The sequence below is a fragment of the Hylobates moloch genome, unplaced genomic scaffold (assembly GCF_009828535.3).
Source record: "Hylobates moloch isolate HMO894 unplaced genomic scaffold, HMol_V3 SCAFFOLD_15, whole genome shotgun sequence".
Classification (NCBI taxonomy): Eukaryota; Metazoa; Chordata; class Mammalia; order Primates; family Hylobatidae; genus Hylobates; species Hylobates moloch.
In genome coordinates, this window is record NW_026652290.1 from 62,730,887 (window position 1) to 62,747,670 (window position 16,784).

Genomic DNA, 16,784 nt, shown 5'->3' on the forward strand with positions numbered 1-16,784 from the left:
TATGCCTCAGCTAAGGACATAGCACTTTGGTCAGCCCTATATTTGCATGATAAAAGCTTTTTTTTTTCTACTTTAAAAATAATTCCTGCATGATTTATCATGTATAAATTCTTAAAACCCCACCCAGGACAAAACACTATATCAAGGATTTCCATTGTTGATCCCTCTCACCCTAATCCTATTGAATCCAAGTCTATGGGGATAGGGCCCTGGAAGTCTACTTTTTTTTTTTTTTTTTAATGTAAATGCTTTTCTCACGCCTGTAATCCCAGCACTTTGGGCTTTGGGAAGGCAAGGCAGGAGGATCACTTGAGCCCAGGGGTTCCAGACCAGCCTGGGCAACATGGTGAAACCCCATCTCTACAAAAAATACAAAAATTACCTGAGTGTGGTGGCATGCACCTGTAGTCCCAGCTACTTGAGAGGCTGAGGTGGGAGGCTTGCTTGAGTCCAGGAGCTTGAGGCTGCAGTGAGCCATGACTGCACCACTGCATATCAGCCTGGGCAACAGAGCAAGACTCTGAATTTAATAATAACAACAAAAAAGTGAATGCTTTTACAAGTACCCTTTATAACATTTACGCACACTGAAGGGTGAGAACCTCTGCACTGGAACAACTGTAAGAGTAAATGAAAGCTAGAAAAAAAGAAATCTGAGCAAGCAGAGGTGGGAAAATTGAATGCGAGGATTTAATACCAATGCGGGCACAAGAATTTTTTTAAAAAAGGTCAGCGGGGAGGGATCATGAACACCTTGGTTTCAACAACTCCAACTCCTTCATACATCATCTTCAGTTAGGTTGGCTAATCAGTGTGCTGATACTTTCTTCTACCTCTGACGGCGTCTTCAGAATTTGGTTGACTTTGACCTCATCAAATTCCAAACACAGAAATTCAGATTCCTGGAAAACATAAAAGGATATTTTAGAGGGAAACCACAAGATAGCCAAGGCCATCAGGCATGACCAAACTCAAAATACCCAGGGTCCCAATCCAGCAAGCCCAGTTCAGACCTTAATATCGAAGTGATATTTTACCCAGCAAAGCATATCCACATAATGCCCTAAATAAAAGTGCTTTTATGATGGTGTTTCATATTGATAAATAAGAGGCATACAAATGTCAGATGTTCTCACTAGGAGGCATATGAGAAGCTCTTCCTCTTTGTCATCTCATTTGATCCTCTAATAATTTTTAAGGTAAGAACTTGAGTAGTGCTGTTTTAAAAATGAGGACCCTGAGGCACAAAGAGGTTAACCTGTATCAAAAATAAATACCATAAAAAGGCAGAATCAGATGGTGAACTCTCAGCTCTGGATGACGCTGAAGTCCATACTGTCTCCACAGCACCTTGGATTACAAAAATGAAACGAGAATTTTGACTGACTCTGATGGACTCTGAGTTAGTCTGGGAAGTGAGCTAACTTGGATTTAGTGGTTATGCCAGAAATTGTGACAAGTTGCTTGGGAAACATGAGCCAGATAACTGAAAGATAACCAGATCTTGAAATAGCAACAAACATTTCTGGGGTCCTTCCACTTGCTGCAAGCCAACCCTCCTCACAGCTCCCTTAAATACATTCCCTTCAATCACTGTTAGGATTGGTCAATCAATCCTAGGTTAGGCAGATGGTAGATATCAAAAAATAAGATTTTTTTTTTCCCTCTGTTGTCCAGGCTGGAGTGCAGTGGCATGACCAGAGCTCACTGTAGCCTCAAACTCCTGGGCTAAAGCGATCCTCCCACCTCAGCCTCCTGAGTAGCTAGGACTACAGGTATGCAACCATGCCCAGCTAATTAAAAAAAAAATTTTTTTTTTTTTTGTAGAGAGGGGAGTTGGGGGGATCAGTATGTTGCCCAGTTGTAAGATCTCTGAGTTATGGTAGCAGGAATTTCATGTACACTGGACAAATTCTACATCTGCATTATCTTGAGAGACAAGGATAAATTTTATGTATCTAAGAGCAACTACATTCAAAATCTTCAGAACAGTAATCAAGTAATTTTAGAGCAGTATGAATCCTTACAGAGCATATAATCCAATTGCTTTGTTTTCTAGATAATTATATTAAGCCCCAGGCATGTTAAATGATGTGGCTAATTAATGTCCCTCTGTTGATGACAGTCACTAAGTCAATGTTCTTTTCTCCGTATTTTCCTATCTAACTACTGAAAAGTATCAGAACATACAAGCCCCAACTTTGCCACGTTGGCATATAGGTTATTTTGTGCTGAAGGCAATTGAGACTCAACAGATGGAAAAATAAGTCTTGGAGTTTCCCTTATCTGGCCAAGAGCAGAAACTTCTAAAAAATGAGAACTGCCAGGCCAGGCATGGTGGCTCATGCCTGTAACCCCAGCACTTTGGGAGGCTGAGGCAGGAGAATCCCTTGAAGCCAGGAGTTCAATACCAGCCTGGGCAATAATAATGAAACCCTATCTCTAAAAATAAAAATAAAAATAAATTTAAAAAAGCCAGACATGGTGGTGTGCACCTGTAGTCCTAGCTACTTGGGAGGCTGAGGTGGGAGGATTGCTTAAACCCAAGAGATGGAGTGAGCCTAGCAACCTGGGTGAGACCTTGTCTCAAAAAAAAAGAGAGAGTGAGAACTACCATAAATCCCTCTCTGGGGAAGTTTTATGGGCATGAAAAAGATGGAAAGCTGACACTACGATGAGTCTGCCCAAACCTTAGTAAAATAACTCTTATCTACTATTAGATTCACCATATACTTAATTCCCATAATTTACCACCTTTAGGAGACCAAACCCTTCTTCCTTTGTCTAGTCACTTCTCTCCACAATTTATCTTCCTTTGTTAAAATGGTATGCAAACTTTCAAGTCTAACTACCTCTTTGGGTTTTCTTTTTTCTTTTTTTTTTCTGTTAAGCTTGTGTGCATACAAAATTAAAAATACTTACATCAGTAAAATTTGTAATTTTTTTTCTCCTGTGAATCTTTTGTCAGTTTAATTTGCAGGCCTTATACATGAACCTAAGAAGGCAGAGAAAAAGTTTTTCCTCCCGCTACAATACTATGGCATTTCCTACCCCCATCTCCAAAGTGGTAGTTAAAGGAAGGCCAACAAGCTTCTTCAGAAGGAGGGTGTCACTTTGCCATTAGCCAGAAGAACATTCAGGAGTTGATTTTGCTGTTGCTAAGCTGCTAAGCTGAGTCTACAATGATGATAGTGAACATCCCCCAAGGAGAAATAAGTACAAAGGGAAAGAAGGGGCCTCTCGGATGAAAGACTTCCAAAGACAGGGAAGGCAGCTCTCCTTGCCTACAGGAGTTCTGTCCTCAAACATGTATTTGGATAGGAGAGAAGTGCAGTCTCATACGTGAGCTTAGAAACTTTGCCAAGTTTTCATTTAGTCCAAAGCAAAAACCAAGTTTAAACAAAGAAAGAATACTAATTAAGTGTTCAAGCTGTAGGAGGGGTTATCTCTTTTTGGAAAGAAAAGCAAATTTATGACAAATTAGGCAGTTCAGTTGGCAAAATTCAGAACAGCTCTCAGATGTGAAAGCCTGTCCTTCATTTGGTTTTATTGAGGCCTTTTAGTTTGACTTTAAAACAATTTTTTTTTTTTTTTTTGAGAGAAGAGTCTCGCTCTGTCGCCCAGGTTGGAGTACAGTGGCCCGATCTGCAACCTTTGACTCCCAGGTTCAAGCGATTCTCCTGCCTCAGCCTCCTGAGTGGCTGGGATTACAGGCGTGCACCACCACGCCTGGCTAATTTTTGTATTTTTTTTTTAGTAGAGACAGGGTGTCGTCATGTTGGCCAGGCTGGTCTCGAACTCCTGACCTCAAGTGATCCCCCTGCCTTGGCCTTCAAAGAGCTGGGATTACAGGCATGAGCCACTGTGTCTGGCCTAAAACAATTTTTTAAACATCTGGCCTTGGACACAATGGTCTAGAAATTAGTGATTACCAGTAACTAACATATATATTAAGGACATTGATAAAAAAGATGATGTAGCCTATATTTCACCTCAGTGAAAGAAAGTTATAGTAATAAATCACCTGGTTTTCTATGTATAGGCAAAGAGATTACCAGGAACAATATTCATAGAGATAGAAGCAACTGAGTAAGGCATGCTTAAAAATAGCCAGGATCTTTTCTGACTAAGGGATCATTAGTTTGTTGTAGGTTTCAGGACTCATTTGTGATTGGACCTCTATGTATGAATGAAGCTCAGTTTATTTTTGAGGGATGCCAAATACTAGAGAAAGAGTAGGCTAAATAATGAAGTCCAGGCTGGGTGTGATGGCTCACGCTTGTAATCCCAGCACTTTGGGAGGCTGAGGCAGGTGGATCACGAGGTCCGTGATCGAGACCATCCTGGCTAACACGGTGAAACCCTGCCTCCACTTAAAACACAAAAAATTAGCCAGGCATGGTGGCAGGCCTGTAGTCCCAGCTAGTCGGGAGGCTGAGGCAGGAGAATGGCATGAACCTGGGAGGCGGAGCTTGCAGTGAGCCGAGATCACGCCACTGCACTCCAGCCTGGGCGACAGAGCGAGACTCCATCTCAAAACAAATAAAATAAAAAATAATAATAAAAAATAAATAAAGAAGTCCAAAGTTAAACAGATATATTTTCCATCCCAATCTTCACCTTTCTTCACTTGAAATAAGGCACATTAACAGCCTTCAAAAGTGACATGTAAACATACATGACACTTGAAACTGTTTACTTAAAGCTGTATTACCAAGGCCTATTTTCATGTAGATATGCTATCAAAATATTTTATAAGGAATTCAAGAGCCTTTAAACTGCGGCTTAACATATAGAAATTTCTTCACATTTTGCATTTGGCTCGGGTACCCTATGGAAAATACATCTGATGCACTTGAAAATAGAGGCCGGGCACGGTGGCTCACGCCTGTAATCCCAGCATTTTGGGAAGCCGAGGCGGGTGGATCAGGAGGTTAGGAGTTCGAGACTAGCCTGATCAACATGGTGAAACCCCGTCTTTATTAAAAATACAAAAATTAGCCAGGCTTGGTGGTGGGCACCTGTAATCCCAGCTACTCAGGAGGCTGAGGCAGGAGAATTGCCTGAACCCAGGAGGCGGAGGTTGCAGTGAGCCGAGATCATGCTATTGCACTCCAGCCTGGGCGACAGAGCGAGACTCCATCTCAAAAAAAAATATATATATATACGTGTGTGTGTGTGTGTGTGTGTGTGTGTGTGTGTGTGTGTGTATAAATATATATTTAGAAATGCAGGTGTGAGCTGGGGTGGTGGCTCATGCCTGCAATCCCAGCACTTTGGGAGGCTGAGGCAGGTGAATTGCTTCAGCCCAGGAGTTTCAGACCAGCCTGGGCAACATGGCGAAACCCCATCTCTAAAAAAAGTATAAAAATAAACCGGGCATGATGGCATGTGCCTGTAGTCCCAGCTACTTAGGAGACTGAGGCAGAAGCATTGCTTGAGCCTGGGAAGTCAAGGTTGCAGTGAGCTGAGATCATGCCACTGGACTCTAGCCTTGGCAATAGAGTAAGACCCTGTCTCAAGAAAAGAAGGGAAAGGGAAAGGAAAAGGAAAAAGAAAGGAAAAGAAAGGAAGGCAGGCAGGTAGATGTGATGCTTATCAAGCCAGAGGCAGAAGGTACAAGAGCAATCTGAAACACTTGTTACTTTTTTCATGGTCATCTTGGGCTTAACTGGCGATAAAAATAAGAGATGATGACTAAAATTCCTGGATTTAAGTATCTGAGTCAAGAATCAAACTAGCTTGTTTTCAGTAAAGGATGCAGTATGGAGTAGAGTCAGAATGTGGTTAGCAGATAAGCAAGCACATCATTATCAAGAACATGTACTTTGTGATCCTGGGAGTACAGCAGTGTATTAAACTCAATGGTTTAAATAGCCATTCCAAATTACAATGGAAAGCAAAGGCAAAATATTCAAATTTTTGTCTCTCCAAGTGCAAATGTTAAAAAGTCACAAAATCCTATGAGAAAATCCTTGAGAAGATTCCCTCTCCAAACCAACAAAAAAACTGAGCCAGCTCTAACACTTCCTGACAAGGCCATCTCACATATTCCTAAGGAACTCCTTCCCTGGTAACCACTCAACACTCCTCAGGAAACTCTTACTGGTGAAGCCTAAATCTTTAATGCTTTAGCTTAAACTCACTTCCTAGCAAGGTTAGAGAGTATAATTGATTATTAGTTTACAGAATAACTGAAGGCTGTTAGTAAGCAAATGTTTGGTTTTATCCATCTGCACACTAAATAACCTCTTTGTGTATAATTGTACATTTTAAAAACCACCTTAACTAGGTTCTGAGCAATTCTTCTGCAAAACAATACTACAGTGACAAAATGCTTAAAATAGAAAATAAAAGACTTATCACATATTAAATACTTAAATAGAACCATTTAGAACAAATTCAACATAAAATAAAACAACAGTCCTATAATATATTTCCTACAGTAATACTACTTCCCATGCAAAATTTTCACAAAGCTTTATCCCCTAATTTATGGATCATATTTAGGATTATAACACAACATTGACAATGTTGGCTCTAATGTCTTGTGTTTTCTTTTAAAAATGATAAAAGTTGGGGGATGGAGGGTGAGAGTGGGAAAGGATGCCTTAGAATTTCACTAACCAATACTGATTCAAAAAGGCCACATAGGTGTGCACCTGTAATCCCAGCTACTTGGGAGGCTGATGCAGGAGAATCGCTTGAACCTGGGAGAGGGAGGTTGCAGTGAGCCGAGATTGCGCCACTGCACTCCAGCCTGGGCGACAGTTTGAGACTCCATCTCAAAAAAGAAAAAAGAAAAAAAAAGCCACATAAAGCTGGCTATGTTTCATAAAGCTTATTACCCCAGATTTTTCTTTTAATTTCATTTGTTGACACAAAGGGACTCTTTACTGTGCTCTTTACTGAACACAAACTTTGGCCATAAAGCCTATCTTCTGTTTGGACTGTCCTTTCATATGCTTAAAATAACCCTTTGACCCACAACTCTGCAACTGTCTTCTGTGTTTAACCACAGCGGAAGGAGGGGAGAGAAAGAGAGAAAGAGGAAGAGGAAGAGCAAGCACTCAAGAATGAACACATATGGCAGACATTAAAATTGGCAATGGCTCCTTGAAGGGCAATTAAATAATAAATAAGAAACCCAGTAGCACTGAACATTGCCTGCCAGAGAAGTTCAAAACATCTTCATAAGTAAACCTGTGTTCACCACTCATTCCCACGCTTCTGTGGCTTTCTCACAATTATCATTGAAACTGTTCCTTTACTTCAAGAGACCTGGAATCCCAGAAATAGCTTCTCTGTAGCAAGAGATCACCCAACTTCCTTCCTAAGGAACCACTGGCCCCAATTAAAATTTTGTATTTTCCTGAAAACTGTGCTGATTATTTTCCATTTGTCCTTTCATATTCATTATCTTCCCTTCTCTGTCTTATTCCATGTCCTGTGGGGCTGTTCTCAAAAAATTGTGTCACTCCTTACAGTTGGGTTCAGGCAAGAGGAGAAAGAGGTTATTATATTAATTCTTCTAATATTTCCAATATTTTCTATGTAGGGTATCGTTTCTTCATTTCCTATTTTATTTACTGTTCTCAATCACTATTTCTTCTGGTTCACAAAGCCAACAGTACACACATAAAGCTAAGTCTCTTCAGACTGCCGAAGCATAGAATCACCAAATACAAACTCCAAGGTTGAGCAGAGCAAGGACTGTCATCATGCCTAGGTTGGTAAGAAGGTTGCCCTCCAAGTATTAAATAATAGGATAAGCTAGAACCAATATTTGATATTTTCTATTATCATTTGATATTGAATTTTTTTTTTTTTTTTAGACAGAATCTCGCTGTCACCCAGGCTGGAGTGCAGTGGCATGATCTCAGCTCACTGCATCCTCTGCCTCCCAGGTTCAAGCAATTCACCTGCCTCAGCCTCCCAAGTAGCTGGGACTACAGGCATGTGCACCATGCCCAGCTAATTTTTTGTACTTTTAGTAAAGACAGGGTTTCACTATGTTAGCCAGGATGGTCTCAATCTCCTGACTTCGTGATCCACCCGCCTCGGCCTCCCAAAGTGCTGGGATTACGGGCGTGAGCCACTGTGCCCGTTCTTGAAATATCTTATATGGTAGCACTTTGATATCTTAAGAATGAAAGGAAGGGAAGGAGGGAGGGAGGCAGGCAGAAGAGTAGGAGAAGGAGGAGGAAGAACAACATCATCAACAACTAAGATGAGATTTCATTAAGAATTTGCTCTTTAGTTTATTTAGATCTTGTTTGTCAATTTTTGCTTTCGTTTCAATTGCTTTTGGTGATTTCGTCATGAAATCTTTGCCCGTGACCATGCCCTGAATGGTAATGCCTAGATTTTCTTCTAGGGTTTTTACAGTTTTGGGTTTTACATTTAAGTCTTTAATCCACCTTGAGTTTTTTTTTTTTTTTCTTTTTAGACAGAGTCTCATACTGTCGCCCAGGCTGGAGTGAAGTGGTGCCATCTCAGCTCACAGCAACCTCTGCTTGCTGTGTTCAAGCAATTCTTATGCCTTAGCTTCCCAAGTGGCTGGGACTACAGGCGCATGCCAACATGCCTGGCTACTTTTTGCATTTCTAGTAGAGATGGGGTTTCACCATTTTGGCCAGGCTAGTCTTGAATTTCTGATTTCAAATGATCCACCTTCCTCAGCCTCCCAAAAGTGCTGGGATTACAGGCATGAGCCACCGTGCCCAACCTCATTCTTTTTTTTTTGAGATGGAGTCTCACTCTGTCTCCCAGGCTGGAGTGCAGTGGCATGATCTTGGCTCACTGCAACCTCTGTCTCCTGGGTTCAAGCAATTCTCCTCCCTCAGCCTCCTGAGTAGCTGGGACTACAGTATGCCTAATTTTTTTGTATTTTTAGTAGAGATGGGGTTTCACCATGTTGGTCAGGCTGGTCTCAAACTCCTGACTTCAAATGATTTGCCTGCCTTGGCCTCCCAAAGTGTTGGGATTACAGGCATGAGCCACTATGCCCGGCCCCCTGGCCTCATCTTGAGTTAATTTTTATATAAGGCATAAGGAAGGGGTCCAGTTTCAATTTTCTGCATATGGCTAGCCAGTTCTCCCAGCACCATTTATTAAATAGGGAATCCTTTCCCCATTGCTTGTTTTTGTCAGGTTTGTTGAAGATCAGATGGTTGTAGATGTGCAGTCTTATTTCTGGGTTCTCTATTCTGTTCCATTCGTCTATGTGTCTGTTCTTGTGTCAGTACCATGCTGTTTTGGTTACTGTGGCCTTGTAGTGTAATTTGAAGTCTGGTAGCATGATGCCTTCAGCTTTGTTCTTTTTGCTTAGGATTGTCTTGGTTATGCGAACTCTTTTTTGGTTCCATATGAATTTTAAAATACTTTCTTCTAATTCTATGAGGAATGTCAATAGTAGTTTAACAGCAATAGCACTGAATCTATAAATTACTTTGGGCAGTATGGCCATTTTCACGATATTGATTCTTCCTATCCACGAGCATGGGAATGTTTTTTCATTTGTTTGTGTCCTCTCTGATTTCTTTGAGCAGTGGTCTGTAGTTCTCCTTGAAGAGGTCCTTCATTTCCCTTGTTAGCTGTTCTCTTAGGTATTTTATTCTCTTTGTAGCAATTGTGAATGGGAGTTCATTCATGACTTGACTTTCTGCTTGCCTGCTGGTGTACAGGAATGCTTGTGACTTTTGCACATTGATTTTGTATCCTGAGACTTTGCTGAAGTTGCTTCAGAAGCTTTTGGGCTGAGATGATAGGGTTTTCTAGATATAGGATCATGTCATCTGCAAACAAAGACAATTTGACTTCCTCTCTTCCTATTTGAATACCTTTATTTCTTTCTCTTGCCTGACTGCCCTGGCCAGAACTTCCAATACTGTGTTGAATAGGAATGGTGAGAGAGGGTATCCTTGTCTTATGCTGGTTTTCAAGGGGAATGCTTTCAGCTTTTGCACATTCAGTATAATATTGGCTGTGGGTTTGTCATGAATGGCTCTCATAAAAGAAACGATCATCACAGCAAACAGGCAACCTACAGAGTTGGAGAAAATTTTTGCCATCTATCCATCTGACAAAGGTCTAATATCTAGAATCTACAAGCAACTTGAATTTGTAATAAAAAACCCATTAAAAAGTGGGCAAAGGACATGAACAGACACTTCTCAAAAGAAGGCATTCATGCAGCCAACGAATGCGAAAAAAAGCTCAACATCACTGATCATTAGAGAAATGCAAATCAAAACCACAATGAGATAACATCTCATGCCAGTTAGAATGGCAATTATTAAGAAGTCAAGAAACAACAGATGCTAGTAAGGTTGTGGAGAAATAGGAATGCTTTTACACTGTTGGTGGGAATGTAAAATTAGTCCAACCACTGTGGAAGACGGTGTGCTGATTCATCAAAGATCTAGAACCAGAAATACCATTTAACCCAGCAATCCCCTTACTGGGTATATACCCAAAGGAATATAAATCATTCTATTAAAAAGATACATGCACGTATATATTCACTGCAGCACTATTCACAATAGCAACGACATGGAATCAACCCAAATGCCCATCAATGATAGGCTGGCTAAAGAAAATGTGGTATATACACACCATGGAATACTATGTAGCCATAAAAAGGAACAAGATCATGTCCTTTGCAGGGGACATAGATGGAGCTCGAAGCCATTATCTTCAGCAAACTAATGCAGGAACAGAAAACGAAGCCATTATCCTCAGCAAACTAATCCAAGAACAGAAAACCAAACACCGCATGTTCTCACCTATAAGTGGGAGCTGAACAATGAGAACACATGGACACAGGGAGGGGAACAACATACACTGGGGCCTGTCGGGGGTGAAGTGGGGGGAGGCAGAGCATTAGGAAAAATAGCTAATGCATGCTGGGCTTAATATGTAGGTGATGGGTTGATAGGTAGCAAACCACCATGGCACACGTTTACCTATGTAACAAACCTGCACATACTGCACATGTACTCCAGAACTTAAAATAAAAATTTAAAAAAAGAGAGAATTTGCATCACAAGTCCTGGACAACTGAAACATGGCCTTGTATAAGAACATGACCTGTTCTTATACAATGGATAGCTTATGCTGTATGTTAAAACAATACTTTACAAAAAGAAAATTTGTGACATAATATTTTTTTTTAGCCTTTGACAAAGTTTTTTTTTTAAGCAATAAATATTACTACCAATGGTCCTTATTCAGGCCATTTTTGTCTAGACATAGCCTCATTTCAAACACAATAGCCAATAAGTCCCACATCTACTATGTTCAGAGAGCATGCTAACAAAAGAGAAAAAAATCATACTGCAAATCACAATGCAAGTCATCCTACTGAGGCTGAAAAAGGACTGACATCAGTCAGTCTAGGACTGCAACTTAATTACTGAGCAATTAAATTAAAATGACTCACCCCCAAACTCAATAGATACCCATATCGTGCTGAGAGCTATTTGGGGCTAAGATAGAGTCTGCAGGAAGTAACAGAATTTACTCTAATAAATGAACAGAGCAGTGCCTCAGCACCTACCAGATGCTTTCAGAGCCACAGAATCTTCTAGAGGAATTGTTTATCCATATTCTCACAATCTCCTAGAAAAAGACTAAGTATTACAGTATTAGTGTAATACAAAAACATTAATCATCACTGGACAATTAGTGATTTTTCTGGAGATGTCATTCAGGCATTTCAAAGGATTTTTGTGACGACAACCTGATGACAGTGTTAGAATGCTTAAAAATTAAAAAGACTGCATTCCCATAAATTCTTGTATTGAAAAATAAACTTTACAGGAAACATGAACTTTCAAATGGCTTACTAGAAACTCAAGGAAGAAAGAGACATTTGGTACCTAGGAAATTTCAGATCTACCACTGATATAAGTTATTGCTAAACAAATCTAAGTGATCAATTTTCCAAGAGACACACACAGGTTTAATATAAAATGGCAAAATTGGGAGGCCAAGGCAGGTGGATTGCTTGAGGCCAGGAGTTTGAGACCAGCCTGGCCCACATAGTAAAACCCCATCTCCACTAAAAATACAAAAATTATCTGGGCTTGGTGGCACAAACCTGTAACCCCAGCTACTCATACGGCTGAAGCACGAGAATCACTTGAACCCAGGAGGCAGAGGTTGCAGTGAGCTGAGATGGTACCACTACACTCCAGCCTGGGCAATAGAGTGAGACTCTGTCTCAAAAACAAACAAACAAAAGGCATTTTTAAAATAAAATAATATCAGATCTTAATTATTCAGAGATTATCCAGGTCCTCTGCTGCTTCTCTTCTGCCACCTTTGTTGGTCCATCTTTTAGATATTTCCACAAGATGGAAAAATAAAGTGAACTTAAACTGGTTAACCTGACCATATCACAGCAGCTCTGCAAAACATTTTCTGGAAAAGGAGATTAGAGCTATTGGGAGGAACTTTATTTATTTATTTATTTATTGAGATGGAGTCTTGCTCCATTGCTCAGGCTGGAGTGCAGTGGCACGATCTCAGCTCACTGCAACCTCCTCCTCCCAGGTACAAGCAATTCTCCTGCCTCAGCCTCCCAAGTAGCTGGGACTACAGGTGTGTGTGCCACCATACCCAGCTAATTTTGTATTTTTAGTAGAGACAGGATTTCACCATGTTGGCCAGGCTGGTCTCAAACTCCTGACCTTGTGATCTGCCCACCTTGACCTCCCAAAGTGCTGGGATTACAGGTGTGAGCCACCGTGCCTGGCTGGGAGGAACTTTAACTGTGACTTCACACTACTTTGGAAAATCATACCTTATGGTGCAATTAAGGCCGAAAAATATTTTTATTCCCAAATATTTCCCTTCCTTTGATGACCAGGACTACTGCCCTCAGCCTAGGTTATGTTTTAAAAACATAAATACTCCCAGGAGAGGTCATTAACACCTTTCTGTTACTTAAAAATCAAGAGATTTATTTTCTCCCAGGAAGAATGAACCATGTAGTCTGCCTTAAAGCATTAAGAGGGACTGGGGATAGGGGGTGTAGGACCAAACCCTGCAAAGCACAAGATATAAAAGAATCAGGAAAGTAACAAAGGCAAATCCTTCTCCTTACTCTATAATTCCTATCAGATACACACACAGATCCATAGGTAAAATATTTTCAGTTATTCGGATTCACTGATCCATACCCTCCATGCCTTCCTCCTTTCTCTCTCCTTCCTTCCTTCTTTCCTTCCTTCCTGCCTGCCTGACTTCCTTCCTTCCTTCCTGTTCTTTTTTTTTTTTTGACATGTCTCGCTTTGTTGCCCAGGCTGGAGTGCAGTGGCGCAATCTTGGCTCACTGCACCCTCCGCCTCCCAGGTTCCAGCGATTCTTCTGCCTCAGCCTCCCAAGTAGCTGGTACTACAGGTGTGCACCACCACACCCAGCTAGTTATTGTATTTTTTAGTAGAGAAGGGGTTTCACCATATTGGCCAGGCTGGTCTTGAACTCCTGACCTCGTGATCTGCCTGCCTCAGCCTTCCAAAGTGCTGGGATTACAAGTGTGAGCCACCGTGCCCAGCCCATGCCTTTCTTATTAAAAAGTATTTTTTTTCTGATGGGGTCTTGGTATGTTGCCCAGGCTGGTCTTGAATTCTTTGGATCAAGCAATCCTCCTGGCTTGGCCTCCCAAGTAGCTGGGATTATAGGTGGATGCCAACACACCTGGCTTCCATGCCTTTCTAATCACTCAGTTACCAAGGCCGCTAGACATCAAGAAAACCTAGGGAACCTTACAAAGGGGGCATTAGCAAGATAATCTCAATAAAAACCAAAGTCTGAATTTACACATACACACGCATACCCTCCTACTGCTGTGCTTCCATTTTTATCTGCAGGCTCAGGGCCTGTGCGTTAACAAGGCAATGAGATTCTAAAAACACTATCCACTCAAAGTTGTTTAAATTTCCAAGAGAGAAAGTGGGAATGTGCCAAGAATAGGACCCAGAGGTTCTTCTTTTGGTTTGAGATTTCTTGGTTAGAAAAAAGCTAGAGCCATAATTTAGCCAGATAGATATTTCTGTCCTCCCAATATGTGGTCAAAAGGAACATATATTTTGGCCCAGGCCACCCTGCCTTGTTTCTGAAAGGGAGAAAATAGTTTTGATCTTATAAGAATGAGTGGTTCTTTGGTTGGATGAATTGTGTACAGCTAAACCAAGAGTAATCACTATTCTTTTTCCCCTAGAGATTTCAAAGCAGTCTGACATACACTCTGTTCCCTGTTATAGGCCAGTGGATAATAAAAGGTAGAGGTACCACCAATCTTTGTTTCACTACTAGAAAAAAAAAAAAAAAAAAGAAAGAAAGAAACTTAGAGATTTTCCCTCATTATGTGAAGTCCATAATTCCCAGCTCTTTGATTCAACCTATCACTGGCTAACCTCTGACTCACATCTGACTCCTGAGTTTTGATACTTTCAAACCCAACTGGTAAACATTTAACAGGGTAGAATGGGAATTAATTAGAAATACTTGATTCTGTATTGATTTACATAAGCCCCAGGACTTAAGCATTTACAAAGGGATTTTAGAAACATCCACCAAAATAAAATAAAATGTAGCCAAGTTACATAAACACTAAAAGTTAAATACAATTAAATAATTGGCTAATTTCTCATGCATTAAAGGGCTGTAAAAAATAAATAAATATGGCCAGGTGTGGTGGCTCATTCCTGTATTTCCTAGCACTTTGGAAGGCCTATGTAGGCAGATCACTTGAACCCAGGAGTTTGAGACCAGCCTGGGCAACAAGGCAACCCTGTCTCTACAAAAAATACAAAAAATTAGCTGGGCATGGTGGTGGGTACCTGTAGTCCTAGCTAGTTAGAAGGCTGAGGTGGGAGGATCACCTGAGCCCCGGAGATAGAGGCTGCAGTGAGCTGTGAGTGTGCCACTGCACTCCAACCTGGGTGGACAGAGTGAGATCCTGTCTCAAAATAAATAAATAAACAAATGGCTAATTTCTATGTTTTTTCTCTTTCTCTCTCTCTTTTTTTTTTTTTTTTTTGAGATGGAGTCTCGCTCCTGTTGCCCAGGCTGGAGTGCAGTGGCACAATCTCGGCTCACTACAACCTCCATCTCCCCAGTTCCAGCAATTCTCCTACCTCAGCCTCCCAAGTAGCTGGGATTACAGGTGCGCACCACCACGCCTGGCTAATTTTTGTATTTTTAGTAGAGATGGGGTTTCACTATGTTGTCCAGGCTGGTCTCAAACTCCTGACCTCAAGTGATCCACCCACCTTGGCCTCCCAAAGTGTTGGGATTACAGGCATGAGCCAACACGCCCAGTCCTGTTTTTTTCAAAACATCACACCCTAGTTCATTTTACAACTTTTCATTTTAGGCGGGAATATATATATATATATATTTTTTTTTTTTTTTGAGAAAGAGTCTCTCACTCTGTTGCCCAGGCTGGAGTGTAGTGGCATGATCTTGGCTGACTACAACTTCCGCCTCCCAGGTTCAGGTGATTCTCCTGCCTCAGCCTCCCAAGTGGCTGGGATTATAGGCAAATGCCATCACGCCCAGTTAATTTTTGTATTTTTAGTAGAGATGGGGTTTCACCATGTGGGCCAGGCTGGTCCCGAATTCCTGAACTCAAGTGATCTGTCTGCCTCGGCCTCCCAAAGTGTTGGAATTACAGGCGTGAGCCACTGTGCCTGGCCTTTAGGGAGGATTTAATGATTACCTGTTAAGATTTTCTGTATTTTGCTGGGCGTGGTGGCTCATATCTGTAATCTCAGCACTTTGGGAGGCCAAGGTGTGTGGATTTCCCGAGCTCAGGAGTTCACAACCAGCCTGGGCAACATGAAAAAACCCTGTCTCTAAAAAAAAAATACAAAAATTAGCTGGATATGGTGGCACGTGCCTGTAGTCCTAGCTACTTGGGAGGCTGAGGCAGGAGGGCTGCTTGAGCACAGGTCAAGACTGCAGTGAGCTAGGCCGGGCGCGGTGGCTCACGCCTGTAATCCCAGCACTTTGGGAGGCCGAGGCGGGCGGATCACGAGGTCAGGAGATCGAGACCATCCTGGCTAACACGGTGAAACCCCGTCTCTACTAAAAATACAAAAAATTAGCTGGGCGAGGTGGCGGGCGCCTGTAGTCCCAGCTACGCGGGAGGCTGAGGCAGGAGAATGGCGTGAACCCCGGGGGGCGGAGCCTGCAGTGAGCCGAGATCCCGCCACTGCACTCCAGCCTGGGTGAAAGAGCGAGACTCCGTCTCAAAAAGAAAAAAAAAAAAAAAAAGACTGCAGTGAGCTGTGTTTGTGCCACTGCACTCCAGCCTGGGTGACAGGGCAAGACTCCACCTCTAAAAAAAGAAAGGAAAGAAAAAAGAATTTTCTGTATTTTGAAAAACTTTGGCTGAAAGAAATTTGGTTAAAAAATTATTTTTAGGTGCTCTGGTTTGATGTATGGGAAATCATCTTATTTTTGGCTAAGTAGAACTAGTTCCCATATGACAATGGACAGCATACCTGAAGAAAATCACTGAAGAGCTGAAAGGCAAATCACAATGAAGGAGAAATAAATTTCACTTAAATCTCAAAGAAACCAAAATGACAAAACTCTTAGCACATTAAAAAAAGTGTTGTTGATTTTAGTTTGAAGTTCAGATGAGGGCCCCTCATCATTCCTGATGAGGTTCATTCCATTTGCAACAACTTATTTGCAAACAAATTTGATAAACAAACTACAATATATTTACATGAAAGAAACAGAGAGGAATTGAAGAAAAAAAAAAA

The 16,784-nt window shown here is 41.3% G+C and overlaps 1 protein-coding gene across 1 annotated transcript in view; it reads right to left on the reverse strand.

Annotated features, from left to right (window-relative positions):
• Positions 1-668: 668 nt before the first annotated feature.
• Positions 669-16,784, reverse strand: part of COMMD1 (copper metabolism domain containing 1) — a 262,341-nt gene continuing 246,225 nt past the window's right edge. Inside the window, 1 exon segment of the mRNA XM_032177367.1 lies at positions 669-902. Coding sequence (XP_032033258.1) covers positions 792-902 — 111 coding nt within the window. The 3' untranslated portion in view covers positions 669-791.